Genomic DNA, 16,877 nt, shown 5'->3' with positions numbered 1-16,877 from the left:
TTTTCTCTCAACACCTCACCCGTATAACCTAACCTAACCTAACCAGGGTAGTTAATAAAGTAACTCAACCAGGGGGCTAGGTTAGAGACAAACAGGTTTTATTAACTCACCGGGTCAAGATGAGTCCAACTCGCACATGGTTGTTACCTTGTTGCAGAGTTCGACTGTGAATGCACCTTTTCAAGGAATAACGAATTTCCTTGATCTTCGCTCTATTTTCTTATACTCTATTTCTCTTCTTTTTTTTCTAATCATAATAAACTCCATTGTTGGACCTTTTGTTGTCGATAAATCTCTACAACAGATAGGATGTAGAGATATTTACATTTTTTTAGTAAGATGTTTACAAATAAGACCTTTTGTTCTTGATAAACTCCATAATAAGGTGTTTGAAGTCACAGATTTCCACAACGAGTTCTAAGAAATCTACTAATAAGATAATTAAATTTTTTTAGGTCCACTTATTATTGTTTGATGTAATTATTGATCTTCATAACTTTTTCATATGATTTTTGTGCATGATGTTTTTTTTATTTTAGGGCCTTGCCATCATTGATTGTGAAAAGTCCATTTTTCACAAATTTCTACCGATGAAATATGAAATTTTCATTTTTACTAAAAGTGAAAAATCCAACTTTCACTTTATTCTCATGTGATAAATGGGGTTTTCATTTATTTTTTAAGTGAAAGGATCAATTTCGTTTGTAATTAATAATAATGGAAACTTTTTCACCAGTTTTGCATGGAAAAACTGGAATTTCCACAAATATTTTTATTTTGTAACAAGAAACTTAAGAAGTGAAAATTCATATATTCTATTTTTTAAATTAAACTAATTAGGGTAAGAACTTTGACTTTTACACAAAGATTAATTTTAAGAGGTTAGATAAGGTTTTACCTATTTTCAATCCTTATTTTTCCTATTTCCCATCCTTTCACAATTTCAAAAATCATTTTACTATTCAAATCTGGTTTTTCCTATGTATCACCTACAAGAGTCAATAGACTCTGACTAGACTATTACAATTATATTTGCCTTTTTGTTTATCAATCTCCATTTTTCATCAAACAAAACAAAAAACTATCAAGTTAAAAATCCTTGGTTGAATTCCTATCCATCATTATTATTATCATAACACACCTTTTTTTTAAATTTATATCTATGGTTTAATTCGCCAAGGACGAAGATGAATTAAACCGTGATTAAGTGATTAACATATAAACCCCTTTTCATCACCGATGTTCAAGCAGTAACTTCTTGTTAAAAAATCTGAAGAACTAGTCATCCAGCTACACACGACTGTTCAAAATTTCAGGCGTCCGGTTATCGATCGAGTTACGACCGACTACAAATGATAACAGTCAACAAATTCTGACCGGCAAACTATAGTAGATATGAATGTATCATATTACAATTCAGAAACAGTATATATACTAATTCATTAATCATATATACAGATAAACAACTTATCAGTGACCATGATAATTGTTTAGCTCAATTAATCTATTAGCTATCAGACAATCCTTATCTTACATAATATCTACCACTACGGGACTTCCAAACTCTCCATGTATCCTAACTTTACACAACCAACGAGTACCCAATTTAACTTAATTGTTAATGGCCTACTCCGGAAAGCTCATGGAGAGACTAGTTCATCAAAAAACTTAAAAGAAGAAAATTATAGTAGGCACTCAAAATAGAGATAATCAATGAAAAACAATCCGACCCAAAGGGAACGATTAGTTCATCATCCCAATAGTACCAACAAAATCAAATTTAAACATGAATTCCTACATATAGTCACACGCTTAGAAAATTACAATTAGGTTTAGTTTTGACCTCGTTTTGGGATTTGATTTGCTTTAACATCCCGTTTCCGTAGGAGGCATCAGACAAAACCAAAAACTGAAAACAAAAATTAGAAAAAATGAGATTGAAGGTTGCTGTGATTGTGGAGACGGAGTAGAAGTACTGGTCGGAGATGGAGAAGAAGAAGTGATGATGTGCCTTAGGCTTTTCTCTTTATTGGGTGTAAATAAAATGTCAAACAGATGTTACTTAGGACTTGTGAGAATACATGTGGGTGATACTTAGGATTATTGAGGATGGGAATTAATGTGGACGTGAAATAGGAAAAGTAGGGATTGGAAATAGGAAAAACCTTAGATAAAGGAGTAATTATAGGAGTTGTGATAAACTATGAAGAGCAATTTTAGCAAATTGATTTTCCACATGGTTTTAGTCTAATAGATTTCAATAACAAATTAATTTCCTTTTTTTTTATAGAAGGTTATTAGAGTAATCATCATTTTCCCATTCCTCTAAAATAAAAATATTTTTTTTATCGAGAGTAGTCCCCCGTGAAGACAACCCTCTAATAATGGTAGTGAAACTCACTACATCTAGCTATAACCCTCTGTTGGTTTTTTGGTTTTCAGATATTTTCTGAATACTTCCTACCATCTAAAATCGATTTCCTGAAGAATAATTTCTAGGGTTTTGAAAAACGTGCATCAGTAGTTTCTTCTCGATAAAATTATGATCAGGTAATAAATTTGAAATCTCTTCATCCCAATCTTGCTATTCTGGGATGAAAATCTCGAAGAAAAAAGACTCAACAAAATTTTTTAAGGGTTTCTTGATCTAAAAATCTAAATATATTATCATTTTTTTGTCGTCTCTTAAAAAACTATATTTGTAAGACTGGAAAATATAGTACTAATCTGTATGTCAATTTTTGAATTGACATCCATAACTACATGAAAAAAATCTCCGATAACAAATTATATATGGTCGTCGGCGTCCATATTTGTGGATAGTGAGTTATCACCCGAAGATTCATCATTCATCTTTGAAGATGATGAAGTTTCACATGGAGATTTATTATTAATCCACCTTCGTAAGGAAATCCATCTTGATTCTGAATATTCGTAACTGATAACCTAAAAGTTTCTGAATATAGCCTCTTGAGTCTGTAGAATGTTATGAAATTGTTTTGGGTGATCTATTCGTACTCCCTACTTAATAAAAAAATTTATTCCACTAATAATTGACCTATCTCAATAAACAAGGGATATTTCTAAACCTGCCATTTTGATTGATTATCGTTTATAAGAACTATGTATGATTCAATATCCATGTTTATATTCATCACATAGGTGTTTGATAATGTTTATTATTGATATAAAGTTTACGAATATCCATGGTAAAGTTTGAGAGATAAATTATTTCTAAATTTTATTAGTTATTATCTATACGGGTATAATTGTAAAAATACTTAAAAAAACACCCCTTTCCCTTTCCTTGCCTGAAGAATTATACAAACTTTATCTAGGTCATCTAATAGTGGGACCGAGGGAGTATAATATTTTCCGAAAGGCTACTTTGAATCAACATGATATTCATCATTTTACCATTCCGAATATGGGGTATTTTGTGGGTTGAACATCTTGATTTTTTACAAATCAAAAGAAATAAAACAAAATCTATTATTGTGTTCCAAAATCTATCTCCTGAGAAGAAATCTACATTATAATAAAATTAATATCGACATGCAAAAATTATCCTAAAACCCCCAAAATGCAATGTAATTCAGACTTTATCACTGTCACTAAAAATTTACCACGCGACTCAAAATCTATATGTATATGTCCACATAAATAAATTTGTTAATGTAACTTTTATGGCTTGACATAGAATATGCCAGTACGACCAAATGGATGTTGGGATCCAAAACTTATCATGTGATCTACTAAAATTACACGTAATGCAAAATTTACCACGTGCTATACTGTATAATTCATCCTTAAATTTACATCTTGTCTTTGACTCGCGAGTCTCACATGGCGCGAATAGATATCAAATCGTTCGTTTTTTTATTTTATTTTTCTGATGTCTTCGAGAGACCTGACTTGAGTCACTCCGCTTATGTATCTGACTCAAGGTTATTTGAGTCAGGTGTTGTTTCATACCTGACTCGACGAACACGTATCTGATTGGACTAAATTAACATAATAACGATTATGTTAATTTATAATTTTTGAGTCAAACATAACGAGTCAGACTAATACGATCAGTTTAGCAAAAAAAAGAAAAAAAAAAAAGCAAATAGCCTTGTAATCTAACCGGTAAAATATGTATTGTAATAAAAAATCTACTGATTACCAAAAAAAAAATTAAAAAAAGAATCTACAATGTTAAGGTCGGTTCATATGGGCATGGAAATCTATAAAGTTTGCCATTTTTGCACCCACTAAGGAGAACTGGAAAACTGGCCTGACTAAGTGGCAAATTTTGCACTTAGACAGGCCAGGTCAAGTTTCTACCGAGCGGTCGAGTCTCGACCGCTTGATCAAGACTACACTGTTCGGTGTTGTTTATACTGGTAGCGTCTTAGACTAGTCTTCTCGATGGAAACAAGACCGTTCGTTAAATCCAATCCAACGTACATAAATTCATCTGTCTATAAATACCCAATTCTAATTTCATTTCAACTTACCCCTTCTTCCTATTTTCCTATATTTTTCAATGGCTCAAAATATGTTTATGGCTCAGTTCATAGAAGAGCAACATGCGACCGAAAATCAAAGAGTTGAACTTCGATCTAATGTGCAAATTAAAATAAGAAGAGCAAGAAGTGAAAGAGTTGCACAACAGCGCAAATTTAGCACGTTAGAGGATGAATGCATCTGCAGGAATTATATTTTCTTCACTAATCATCCAATCGTTGATGGCGCACTACAGGGCATTCCGTTTTGGGGACGCGTTTTACTGAAATTTGAAGAAGAAACAACGAACCTCAACAATCGTGATTCGCTGTTGTTAAGTGCACGGTTCTCCGTAAATTCTAAGAATGTTAACAAGTATATTGGTATGATAAGTGAAGCATCTCGAAACATGAGAAGTGGCGAAAACCTGCTGGAGATTGATCAAAGGTGTCGTGCAAAGTGGCTCCGTGACAACGGAAAGGAGTTCCGATATGGAAGTTGTTATGAAATCTTAAAAGTGTTGCCCAAATTTAATCTAATGTATATATTTTAAGTTCCCAATGTTAACTTAAATAGAAAACTTTAAAAGAAGATTACTATTCATCAAACAAAAGTGCAATTACATTAACGATTTAAACCACGATTCAAATTAACGATTAACATTTATCTATCAAAGTAAAGATTACCAAATATGTATTCCCCTAAGCATTTTTGATCATCTGAAAACTCACTATTTTGAATCTGAGATGGTGGTTGAGTAGCATCAGGCGATTCATAGCCTGGAAAAGGTACCGGAGATGGTTTAATTAGAGCTTAAAATCGGTGAAATACTTAAGTAGTTGGGGTATGTATTACAGATTGACTAAATGCATTCATATTTACGCCACCACCAGGAGTAATTACAGGACCTTGGGGCATGAAACCAATAGGAGATTGGAACTGAATATCCGTCATCTCCATGTATGCTGTTGTTGCTCCTGGTGCTGTTGGTAGATGAATCTCTTCCACCATATTTGGAGTAGAATGACGACTTCTTCGACCTTCACCATTTACACGACGTTTTACACTTCTATCACCAGAGGAAACGCCATCATGACCTAAACCTATTTGAGAACTTGACCCTAATGGAGTCTCAGGCATTTCGAAACTCAAATTCCTCCTCTGTATCTGCATCTGTCTCAAGTAAAAACTCTGGAATTCATTGAAAAGAGACGTTAAATTGTTCAACTGGTTCTGGTACTTTTCTGGTGATGCCACCACACCATAATATGGATAACTCTACTGCCCAGTTTCATTATTAAGTGGAACTGTAACAATATCTCCACCGGTGATAAAGTCCGGACTTCCCAAGATATTTGAGGCATATTTGACGACCCCATTTGACTGTTAGGATACGTATATGCTTCGCCCGTCGATAGTGGAGATTGGGATGAAAGATCTGTAAGTGGAAAATTTCCAATTGCTGGAAAGTCAACGCTACCTAAGTTTTGTGGATGAACAACAATATTTAGCTTGCATACCCTTTGAAACCAACTGCAGTACTCAAAGTCATCATCTAGGATTTGGATCAAATCTTCAGCTCTTTCCAAGGTTCTCTATTATTTATCAACGCCAACCAATCATCCTGTGAAATTATTGAAGTTGGAAATGGGTTGATTGCTTTTACCTGGAGAAGGAGATAATTTTTTTTTTGTGAATAAAAACTGAAGGGAATGGTTTAAATCGCTACCGGTGCAAACTCCACCGGACGGTCGCGTTGAAGCCGCTGTCGGTGTAATCTCGACCACTTTACTTATTTCCTATAGTGGCGTGGCCAGTTTGCCAGCGTGACAAAGCAAATAGATGGGTTAGCCACCCCCATAAAAACCGGCCTATGCCCTACTATAAGCCTTATTTCGTTGGGCCAGTCCAAAAAGCACGGTCGCTTATCCATCTACCGCAAATTGACACAGTAAGAATCCAATGGTTAATATTAGTTAGGGTTTGGTCCCTCACCCCTCCTTTAACTATTTATAGTTATCTCAGTTCCTCTTCTCCCATCACTGCTTCAATTCCAACCTCTGGCAATTCCAAAACCGCCGCATCTAATCTTAGATTCATCTCTTCAAATCTAATTGGATTGATTGGATCTTATAAGATTTGAGGTTCAGTTTTAGGGTTTTTTGAGGTTCTTGTTTCTGATTCTTAAACAGTATTGTGTGAATGATGAGAATATGAAATTTACAGTTATCCCTGTCTGAGTAAAGCAGTGCTGATTTTTCCAAATCTCTGACACCAATTTTGATTGAAGTTTTAATCGAATAGCCGGTGATGATAGTTTTAATATGGTTGACAGAAATGCAATATGTTCAGAAAATCATGAGCTAGGACGGTCTGAGGCTTTGATTTGTTTTTGCATCATTCTTGTATCGATTTGATTTGATTGAATAATTTTGATTTGAGATCTTGCCTCTGTGATGAACTATACATAATTTAAGTTTCAGCCTTGTCTGAATAAACAATAATGTTGAAATCTAGTATTTGTTCTGAGGGTGAATGTCAATCAATCAGATAGTTTATTGAATTGAGTTTTATTTGTTTGGTTTTTATACTGTATTGCGCAAATCTGATTTTTTCCTGATTTGTATAACTTCTTTTGATTGAGTTGACATACCAGAGGAAGATTGTGGTTTCTAATATGATCAATTAGAGTGAAAATTGGTTTCTAATATATTAGGATTGTTTGTGATATGTGAAAGCTGTGTCTGAATTGTAGGTAAAGAAAAGTGCACTCGTGAAAATTTGGTTTGGTTTTGATGGATCAGTATGAAGAAAAGATGTGTTTGTATTCATAATCTTGTTTTCTTTTTCCTAGACAAAATCTTGATTTGTATGTCGAATTATATGAATTGGGTTTTGCAAATGGATGTCCATTTTGTTGGGAAAGAGTAAACAAGTTTAAGAGTATAAACGTTATATATTTATTTAGTAATCATTTGGATGTCCATGTATCTATTTCGCCATCATTTTGTTTTCTGTAAATTCAGAGATACTATGGCTCACTAGCATATTCTGACTCACACTTCTAGCGTAACAACAAAATCCATGTACATATTGCATGAGTTAAAGCCATTATCCCTAAACGAGTTCACCGGAATTTATAGGGCGCTCCCCGGAATCGAATTTTCCGTTCCTTGGACTTAAGATTATCCGTGGTGGAAATTTGGCTAGGTCCCTCTAAAGTCGAAAAAGGACATTTTTGACCATGTCTATTTGTCCCTATGCAATAACTTGACCCACCAGTCTCAGGTTAATCATAACTTTTGCCACCTCGTTCTCTCCACCCAATTTCTGCACCAGAAAATTCAGAATCAAAATATATCTCCGGAAGAAGAAGAAGAGTAAGCAAGCATTTCTTTTTCAGGTAATTTTTAAACTTTTAATCTACATTTTTTTTATCAGCTGATTTGAACATCAAATTAGTGAGTTTATTAGTTCGATTGAAACTTAAATTGAGTAAAATGAGTCTAGTCGCTTCAATTGATACAAGAAATTAGGTTTTCCTTCTCATGATTCCCTCTTATTTTCTCTAGTTTTTGCTCTGTTTTTTAAACAGAATCTGACTCTCGATACCTATGAAGGGGAATTCAATACAGATTATTTTACTTTTTTTTGAGCTCTGTACTGAGATTGTTTTTGTTTTTTGTTTTCCTTTTGTGAAGGAAATGGAAGAATCTGTCTCTAGAGCATTAATGGAGTCTGATTTTGTGGAAACTAAAGTATTAGAAGCGTTGATTGGTGCGTTTAGTTCAACATTCTCTCTTAGAGAGATAGCTTCTGCTTATTGCAAAGCTGGTTGTAACCCAGACATGGCAGCTCAAATTCTTTATGATGGTGCTGAAAAGCTAAACAAGAACTACTCTAATGCTGCCCTTGTCGTTAGCACAACTCAATGCGAAACAAGTTGTATATCATCATCAGCTTCGTGTGAAGGTGTTGCTCACAAGACAAATTGTGCAGATAATAGGAACTCTATGGCATCAAAAGCGACAAAGATGGCTGTTTCAATTGGTTGTGCTTCTGGTGTTATCGGTAAGGGGTATGGGATGCCCAACACACCTGCTTGGAGTCCCAGGAGCTGCATATTGTGTGGGAGTGTTGCTAACAAGCCAAATTGGGGTGAAAACAAGGGTTCAAAGGTTTCAAAACCGGAAAGCCGGCCTTGTCTGCTGGTAGTGCTTCTGGTGAGGGATATGTGATGCGCAACACACCTGCAGATGGTCCCGTGAGTACAAATGAACCATTGGAATGGGATATGAAGGACCTTCCGATTGATGAACTCATAGATGAAGATGTTTCATCAGATTCAACAGCAAAGGAGGACCAAATGCATACAGGTACAGGGGGATTTTTTTTTTAATATGTTTCGGGATAGTCTGGTAGATGGTTAGTCGGTTTATGCTGCTTCTTAACTTCCTAATTTAGAGTTTACTTAACCCATGACTTCCACTGCTCACTGGAAGTTGATTTCTTGCAAAGATAAGAGGTGCATTTTGTAATTGAACATACTGCAGGAACAATCAAAAGATAGAAAGCGGACATTTTAGTTGGAAATTGATGTATTGCCAGGCTTGGAAATGCCATGTTTCTAATCTATTTTTTGCCACTAACTCCATCCCTTTTCAAAATAAACCTCACTTTTACAATTAAAAGATAGAAAGCGGACATTTTAGTTGGAAATTGATTTACTGCCAGGCTCGGAAATGCCATGCTTCTATTTTATTTTTTGCCACTAACTCCATCCCTTTTCAAAATAAACCTCACTTTTACAATTTTTCTTCTCCTTTTTTGTTGTTTGAAGAATTTTCTTTGTTTTATCGACTTTTACTTTCTTGGTGGTGTTTTCAGCAAACACTATTTGCATTACATCTTAGGATTTAAAGGGGTTTCTTATAAGTTGAAGCTGCAACATATTTTTTTTTTATTTTAATTTGGCGCTGACTTTTGAGGGTTCTTGTGGATTCAGAACCAGGGAAGATTTTTGTGGGTGGAATGTCATGGGATACCGATGAAGCTACTTTGAAAGATCATTTTAACAAGTTTGGTGAAGTGGTGGAGACTAATATTCTGATAGACAGGACTACAGGTTGTTCAAGAGGTTTTGGGTTTGTTCGCTTCTCAGATAAATCTGTAGCTGATAAAGTTCTTTTAGAAAAACATGTCATTCTTGGAAAAAAGGTAGATGTGGGAAAAGTAGTGCTAAAGCATAATAATCCTTGCGATCGAAAGGGTTTTAATAAGAGTAACGGTAATAATGGTCAGTTTAGGACAAAGAAATTTTTGTAGGTGGTTTATCTCCGAACCTGACTCGGGAGGAGTTCAAAGCTTATTTTGAGAAGTTTGGTAAAACTACCGATGTTGTTATTGTGTATGATTTTTTAACACATATACCCATGGGTTTTGGTTTTATCACTTTTAATTCTGAGGAAGCTGTAGAGAATGTAATGCAGAAGAGGTTTCATGAGTTGAATGACAAAGTAGTTGAGGTTAAGAGAGCTGTTCCTAAAGATGTGAGTAATAATGGTCACAATGGTGGTTATAATATGAGAATTAACGGCGAAAGAGGAGGATCTCTTTTTCTTGGTGGAGAAGGTGCTTGCAGGCCAAATCGGGGTGCAGTTAAGGGTTCAATGGCATCAAAACCGAAAAAACTGGCCTTGTCAGATGGTAGTGCTTCTGGTAAAGGGCATGCAAAGCGCAACACACCTGTGTATCGTCCCGTGAGCGCAACTAAACCATTGAAATTGGATATCAAGGACCTTCCGATTGATGAACTCATAGATGAAGATGTTTCATCAGATTCAACAGCAAAGGGGGTCCAAACACATACAGGTACAGGGATTTCCTTTTTAATACGATCCGAGATAGTCTGGTATACTTAGCTTTGCTTTATCATGGTTATAGTTGGTTTGTGCTGCTTCTGAACTTTCTAATTTACAGTTTACTTAAGCCATGACTTACACTGGTCATTGAAAGTTGATTTTGCTAAGATAAGAGGTGCATTTTGTAATTTTAGATAGAAAGAGAAACAAGTAAAAGATAGAAAGAGGGCATTTAGTTGGAAATTGATTTACTTCTAGGCCTGGAAAAGCCATGTCACTAATCCATCTTTTTTTGCCTGCTTTACCAATTAATTACAATGCACCTCCTTGTTGTGGCATTTTGTCTTACAGTCGGAAAATGCAGCCAAGGTAATGTTTGTTTCTTCCACTTCATCCCATTATACCTAGTCTTGTTTCTTCCACTTTACCACGAGACATGTTAGTTGCATAAATAGAATGGTAAAACAAATACGAAGCTGGAGCATAGTCATAATACCAATTTACGATATAGAGAAATCTTCTTTTTGATGTTAGGTTTGCTCTTTTACTGGTGCCATGGTTGGTTTATGATAAAGATTTGGTTTCTGTTGCAATGTGTTCACTTCCTGCTTAGTGAGTAGTCATTGCTACACTGGGAGTTCGCTGTCAAAATGCTATTCTTTCACATGTAATAGTTAAACTGGTCTTTTCTTTTAGGCTAGCTATCACTGAAGGAGTCCCACTTTGGTTAATGTCATTGAAATCTGTGGGATGATTAAACTTTTTTTTCTCGTAGTCTTCCTTATTGGTTTAGCTAGGATTTGCTGCACGCAACATAACACATCCGCGGATGCATTGCTATTATAAACCTGTCTAAGGAATCAAGTTTTTACTGTGAATCTTAAATTTATCAGAATGTAGATTATAAGTGCAATTAGGTTCCTTACAGTGCCTGTTTGTTCATTTAGCGTTATTCTGCAACGTAGTATCTTTTGCTCTTTATTATGTCTTAATCACTATATAATTTTCTTGCATTCCTTGTATGCCAGATGTATCTTCATAACCGTATAACTTCCGACATCATAAATTTTCATTTTTGGTTATTATAAAAGTTTGTCTGGTAACAGCCACCAAATTGAATTCGCAGGTGCTTGTGGCCATGATGCGGAAATGGTGTGGTAGGTGTTCCCCTTCCAACAAGATCTTCATAGGTGAATACGAACCGTGTCTTGCACAGAAATGGAAATTACTTAGTTTCAGAATGAGAATTTATATGCTTTTAGAAAAATGTACATACCATCACTTGAAAATTTTGTGGTTCCACCTTAGAAAGCACGAACACTAGAAACAAATTGTTCCAAATGAACATGCTGTGCATAAGAAATCAACAATTGCAATGATGAATCCGGGCCTGGGCCTGTCGGCTAAGACGGTACACTCGTTGAGGAAATGAGTATAGCCACCACGCAGCCCAGAACACTAAGGGCATCTCAGTCACAGACCTGTAATTTCATCTTCACACAGTAAAAATAAAATCCAATGGTTAATATTAGTTAGGGTTTACCTCCTCACCCATCCCTTTGCTATTTATAGTTACCTCAGTTCCTCTTTGATTTTTCTCCGCCTGAATAAAGAACCGCCCCCATCTAATCTAGATTCAGCCCTAACCCTATTTGTTCATCGAAACCAAAACCTAACAAAGCCGTCAATCTGCATGATGAATATTAGATTGGTTGAATCTCAGTTTTAGGGTTAGGTTCTTGTTTCTCCTTTAATGATTTTAAGTTTTATAATAACTGTTTTTTTTTTTTTTTTTATTTGTTAAACAGTATTGTGTGTGAATGATGAGAATATGAAATTTACAGTTATCCCTGTCTGAGTAAAGCAGTGCTGATTTTTCCAAATCTCTGACACCAATTTTACTGTGATTTTTGATTGAAGTTTTAATCGAATAGCCGGTGATGATAGTTTTAATATGGTTGACAGAAATGCAATATGTTCAGAAAATCATGAACTAGGACGGTCTGAGGCTTTGATTTGTTTTTTCATCATTCTTGAGTTTGATTTGATTTACGAATTTTGAATCCAGGTTAGCAATAATGTTGAAATCTAGTATTTGTTCTGAGGGATGAATCTCTTTTGATCTGTTCAGTCAGAGAGATGTTACTTACTGTAATGCACAATGCTGATTTTTGTTTGATCTAGTGGAACTTTTTTAAACCCATTAATCAAACACTTCGATTAGGTTGACACCACGCCACCTTCTTACAAAACCTAATTCGGAACTCCAATTTTTACTACTTTTTCCTCTATTATTACTACTTTTGCCTTTTCTCGCAAACTTGTTCTAAATAAGTTTTTATATCATTGTTGTGATTTGGGAAAGCTGTATCTGGTTGTAGGCGAACTTGGACAATCTTGTAGTACTGGTATTAAAAGTGCACTATTGATAGTTTTTGTGAGGCCATTCATGGAGCATAAAGGCTAGAACCCTTTGTAAAGTAACATTGTTTTGAAGGATTAGCATGAAAAAGATGTTTGTATTCATAATCTTGTTTTCTTTTTCCTAGACAAAATCTTCATTTATATGAATTGCCATTGGGTTTGCAGAATGATGTTCATTTTGTTGGGAAAAGTAAACAAGTTTATGAATAAGAATTTAGATGAAGTGAAGAACGCAATACATATTGCTTTAAACATGAAGAAAGACGCTATGTTGTTTTGATTTTTAAGTCCGAATTTGATATGCAAGTTTTAATATAAATCTGTTGGATGGTCTTCATCTATTGTACTGCTTAACAGTTATTTGGTGTGAGCTCTTTATGGTGCATACTCGTGACTGATAAAAACGTTAATGTTTATCTTATTTCAGGTGAACTATGGAGGAAGTTATTTTAAGATATATGCGACGACGAAGAGATGCGTTACATCCTCCACGCTATGACAATGTTACTGGTCGAGATGCTGAAATCTTGTATCAGGTCTTGGCGCAAGAGTTGCATGATTTGCAAACTGAGAGGGGTCTAGGCAGAGAGGTGACCAAACGAAATAGACGCCAGGTAAGAGCGAAAAATGAAGAACTGAAGCAGGTGTTAAATTTTCTTAAAGAACAAAGTGGACGAAGGTTACAATGGCAAAGAGAAGAAGCTCAACAAAGGATGACTTATCTTCAAAACGAGGATGGTCAGTATGTTAGATCTTTAGCAATCAGCAATGACATGTTAGCAAGAAACGAACAACGAGAAAGAGACGTGAAGATAATGGCCATTAATATGGATACATTGGCTGAGAATGACAAGATGGTCATTAGAGAAATGAAAAATGAAATTATGATTCGTCATGGCCATAGCCAGCGCTGTTGAACCACTTGACAGTTATTTGCATTAATTTGTAGTTGTAAGTTTAAGTATTTAATTTCTAGTGTTGCATTAAGTTATTTGCATTGCGTTAAGTTATTTGGATTGTATCATTGTACCCCATAGCCGTAAAGATGTTGACTAATGAACTTGTTTTCAACTTAGTAGCATAAAAAATCATTGGGCGGTTGTTAGATTGGGGAAAAAGCCACGCTTTCATGGTTGAATCTTTGATGTTGGACATCCATAGTACTAAGTCTCATTAATCATGGGCTAAATTGCTAATTAACTTGTGTTATAGTGTATTCATTCATTAATATTATGGCTCACTTGCAAAACATTTCCGACGACCGTCAAAGACATGGGATAATAGAGTACGTAGCATAAAAGTCTGACCGGATTTGCATTTGACAATTCAATCTACTAGGTTGCATTTATTGCTACGAGCATATTCAATCATTCAAAGACAAATGATTTTTGCTAGCGGCCTACAACCAAAGCTGCTAATAGGGGTGTAACAAAATACATATGATTTTTTTTTTCCCATTACCTTTAAGTTAGTACACTGCCAAACAATACGATACCCCCATTGGTAATGTTGCCTACAACTTTTGTAACTTTTGTAGTATGCGCTCAAAGTTCCAATATTTCCCACTCATCATTGGAAATGTAAGGGCTTTTTACAAAAATAGGCCAATTTTTTTGGTGCTTTTCAAATGTAAGCCATTTTTTTTTATTGCTAAACTGGCAAGTTTTGACCAAAAATGATGGATGGAAAGTTAGTTGCAGTTATCTTCCAGCTGTCCATATCTTCTTAGCTAAAAAGACGTTTTAGTCCTTCAAATCTTCATCAACGACACAGATTGCATAATAAAGAGAACGGCTAAGATGTCCTGTATAGAGTACACGTGTAGGTTTGATAATGAAACATGTCCGTTGAAGCATGACCAGTTTGATAATGAGATATAAAGTTTTGAATGTGAATCTGGATATGCAATTGTAAAAAATCTTTTCAATTTGGTGTTATCTTGGGAATGGTTGGTCACTGTATAATGAAGTAATCCCTCAAGGGATTGATACTTCCCAGTTCCCATTGGTTCAAACTTCATGAAAATTGCGCGAGCTGGATAGCATGAGGGGTTCTGAAGGAGTTCCCAGGTTCCAATTTGGTTGAACTATGGGTAGTGAATGCTAACCTTTTGGTGTCTAGGTAGCTCAAGATAATACGTACTATGGACCTGCAGCTCTTTGTACCCCGTCTCTCGCGAATTCCAACTTGTTCCCGTCTCTCGTGGATTCCATCTAGTCCCCGTCTCCCTTGGAATGCAACTTGTTAATCCATGAGCCGATATTGGTTGGACCCCGTCCACAATATCGAATTGATGCACAGTATTAAGACCAGAAACATAGATATTAGTCAAAACTGGAGGGGTCAAGGTGAACTGTGAGTCTGTTACAGACAGGTTAACCTTACATGAAACTTGACCTCTGGTACGCCTTAGTTGAGGTAATAAAAGGTCCCAACAGCATTTTGCTCCTTGTCTTTTGTGGATTCCAACTTGTTAATCCCCGGCCTGAAATTTGTAGGGTCGCATCTAAATGTGATATCCAATTGCTGCACATTATTAAGACCAAAATGTAGTAATTAGTAAGAAGCATTAATCTTGGATCAAAGCTGTGGGGAGAAGATATAATAGGCAGAATCAAAAGAACGCCTACACAGTACTGAACACTTTCAGCAGATTACTGTGGTTGCTTAACATTTTCTCTTGTTTCTTTTTCAGTCTAAAACATGTCAGTTTCTTTTGCTAGAGGTGTGCTGTTATCCCAAACCATTGAGAATAGAACCATATAACTTGAGCTAGAAATATCTAAAGCACCTTAACATGATAGAAATGCAACTTACAGATAGGAAAAGCTTCATCCCTGTTAACAAAGACTGGGGAGCATTGGCAGTAGAATCAATAGATGGTCTCCCCTCAAACACAGTCACCCTACCAACATGATATGTCGCCATTATGAAATCATGCTCAACGACAAAAGCAGTCTTCTTTGCATAAAGGATAAACCTCTTAATGGCTTTTGGTGAAACAATAGGCTGCTCTGAATCAAGATAAGCACTCGGTTAGTCTATCAGATATATATCTGCAGGCTGCATTAACCATAAACACAATTTGTAAAATTGTAATGAATCAATTCAATTTTCTGTGTCAGTACTCAGTACCGACCAGTCATACTGAAACAAACTCATGAATGCCATTACAACTGGAATGAAGATCAAATTAAGATAATAAATAAGAATACAGACCTTTCCAAGACAAAAACATAATGCAACTCTTTGCCGCTCTCCACCTGAGAGATTCTTAACTTGCTAATCCATTGATTGCTCAATTTGGAGTGGTTTCATGACATCTGACACAAACAGAGGATGCATGCACGCATCACGGATTCTTTTGTGCAGAGAGTCTCTAACAGAATATAGAGACTTAGGACTGATCTCCTGGGGTTTACCCGATTATGGTTATCAGATTGCTTATCACACTCCAACAATAAAAACCAAGATCCTAGACAAACATGTTACCAGGATTGATGGCTGCATCTGTCTGAATTCCGCCACTGATTGTAACTCCAGCTTGGCACACCAGCGACCACAAAGACAACGACGAACTAGTTCTTACCATGATAATTTGTAACTATATGTCCTTGTTCATCCCAAATTACTCCTGAACCATTTCCTTCAGGAACCTGGGCACATGTGTAGTAAATGAATGATCAATACCAATAGGATTATAGGCACGAGAGGCTGGTATAAGAACTTAAAGTAACTAATTTGTCATTGAACCCAAACAGTTTCTAAACTAAGATTTCAAAATACTCAAAGACCTAATCCACTGGATTGTAATAACTCATGCCATCATTACCTCGACAACACATGGCTAGCCATCTAACCCATGGATAGAGCAGTGGCAAAGAGAAGAGACGTGAACTGACTACTTCAAGACCTGAACTATCGTTCAGGCTTTCTGTCGAACACCTTTGTGTGTGTGAAACTGGGAACTCAGAGATGGCTATTTTGCTGTTGTATGAGCTCCCCTTTAACCTTCAATCGAATTGGAGATAAACCCATTCTCGTGTACCTTCTCAAATACACATACATTCACTAATCAGTCACCATTCATCCCTCAAATCA

At 35.7% G+C, this 16,877-nt stretch overlaps 3 protein-coding genes and 4 non-coding genes across 9 annotated transcripts; 6 read left to right on the top strand and 1 right to left on the bottom strand.

The window, feature by feature from the left end:
* The first annotated feature begins 6,547 nt into the window (after window positions 1–6,547).
* LOC113318717 (heterogeneous nuclear ribonucleoprotein A2 homolog 2-like) lies at window positions 6,548–13,857 on the top strand. Of its 3 annotated transcripts, XM_026566947.1 has the most exons (5): window positions 6,548–7,894; window positions 8,193–8,867; window positions 9,497–10,362; window positions 11,479–11,509; window positions 13,204–13,857. In XM_026566947.1, exons 3-5 carry the CDS (start codon window positions 9,924–9,926, stop codon window positions 13,205–13,207), a joined length of 474 nt encoding a protein of 157 aa, XP_026422732.1. In that variant the 5' UTR covers window positions 6,548–7,894; window positions 8,193–8,867; window positions 9,497–9,923; the 3' UTR covers window positions 13,208–13,857. The 3 variants fall into 3 exon arrangements, with proteins under 3 accessions (XP_026422732.1, XP_026422738.1, XP_026422723.1); XM_026566953.1 differs by lacking the exon at window positions 11,479–11,509; XM_026566938.1 differs by lacking the exons at window positions 6,548–7,894; window positions 8,193–8,867; window positions 11,479–11,509 and having other exon boundaries at window positions 10,226–10,362.
* On the top strand, window positions 6,686–6,770 carry LOC113342019. Its single transcript, XR_003356330.1, has one exon. It is a non-coding gene; the product is annotated as a small nucleolar RNA R38 (small nucleolar RNA).
* LOC113342280 lies at window positions 6,795–6,871 on the top strand. Its single transcript, XR_003356549.1, has one exon. It is a non-coding gene; the product is annotated as a small nucleolar RNA snoR20a (small nucleolar RNA).
* LOC113272057 (heterogeneous nuclear ribonucleoprotein D-like) lies at window positions 8,196–9,816 on the top strand. Its single transcript, XM_026521967.1, has 3 exons — window positions 8,196–8,562; window positions 8,661–8,867; window positions 9,497–9,816. The coding sequence occupies exons 1-3, from the start codon at window positions 8,196–8,198 to the stop codon at window positions 9,814–9,816; spliced, it is 894 nt and encodes a 297-aa protein (XP_026377752.1).
* On the top strand, window positions 12,165–12,249 carry LOC113342014. Its single transcript, XR_003356329.1, has one exon. It is a non-coding gene; the product is annotated as a small nucleolar RNA R38 (small nucleolar RNA).
* On the top strand, window positions 12,286–12,362 carry LOC113342275. The gene has a single exon (XR_003356541.1). It is a non-coding gene; the product is annotated as a small nucleolar RNA snoR20a (small nucleolar RNA).
* A 1,315-nt stretch (window positions 13,858–15,172) lies between the features above and the next one.
* LOC113338367 (ABC transporter E family member 2-like) lies at window positions 15,173–16,129 on the bottom strand. Its single transcript, XM_026583801.1, has 3 exons — window positions 15,996–16,129; window positions 15,594–15,790; window positions 15,173–15,302 (listed from the first exon to the last, which is right to left on the bottom strand). Exons 1-3 carry the CDS (start codon window positions 16,012–16,014, stop codon window positions 15,186–15,188), a joined length of 333 nt encoding a protein of 110 aa, XP_026439586.1. The 5' UTR covers window positions 16,015–16,129; the 3' UTR covers window positions 15,173–15,185.
* Between the last annotated feature and the right edge of the window lie 748 nt (window positions 16,130–16,877).

This window comes from Papaver somniferum, chromosome 1, assembly GCF_003573695.1.
Source record: "Papaver somniferum cultivar HN1 chromosome 1, ASM357369v1, whole genome shotgun sequence".
Classification (NCBI taxonomy): Eukaryota; Viridiplantae; Streptophyta; class Magnoliopsida; order Ranunculales; family Papaveraceae; genus Papaver; species Papaver somniferum.
This window is presented reverse-complemented; position numbering and strand designations above follow the sequence as displayed.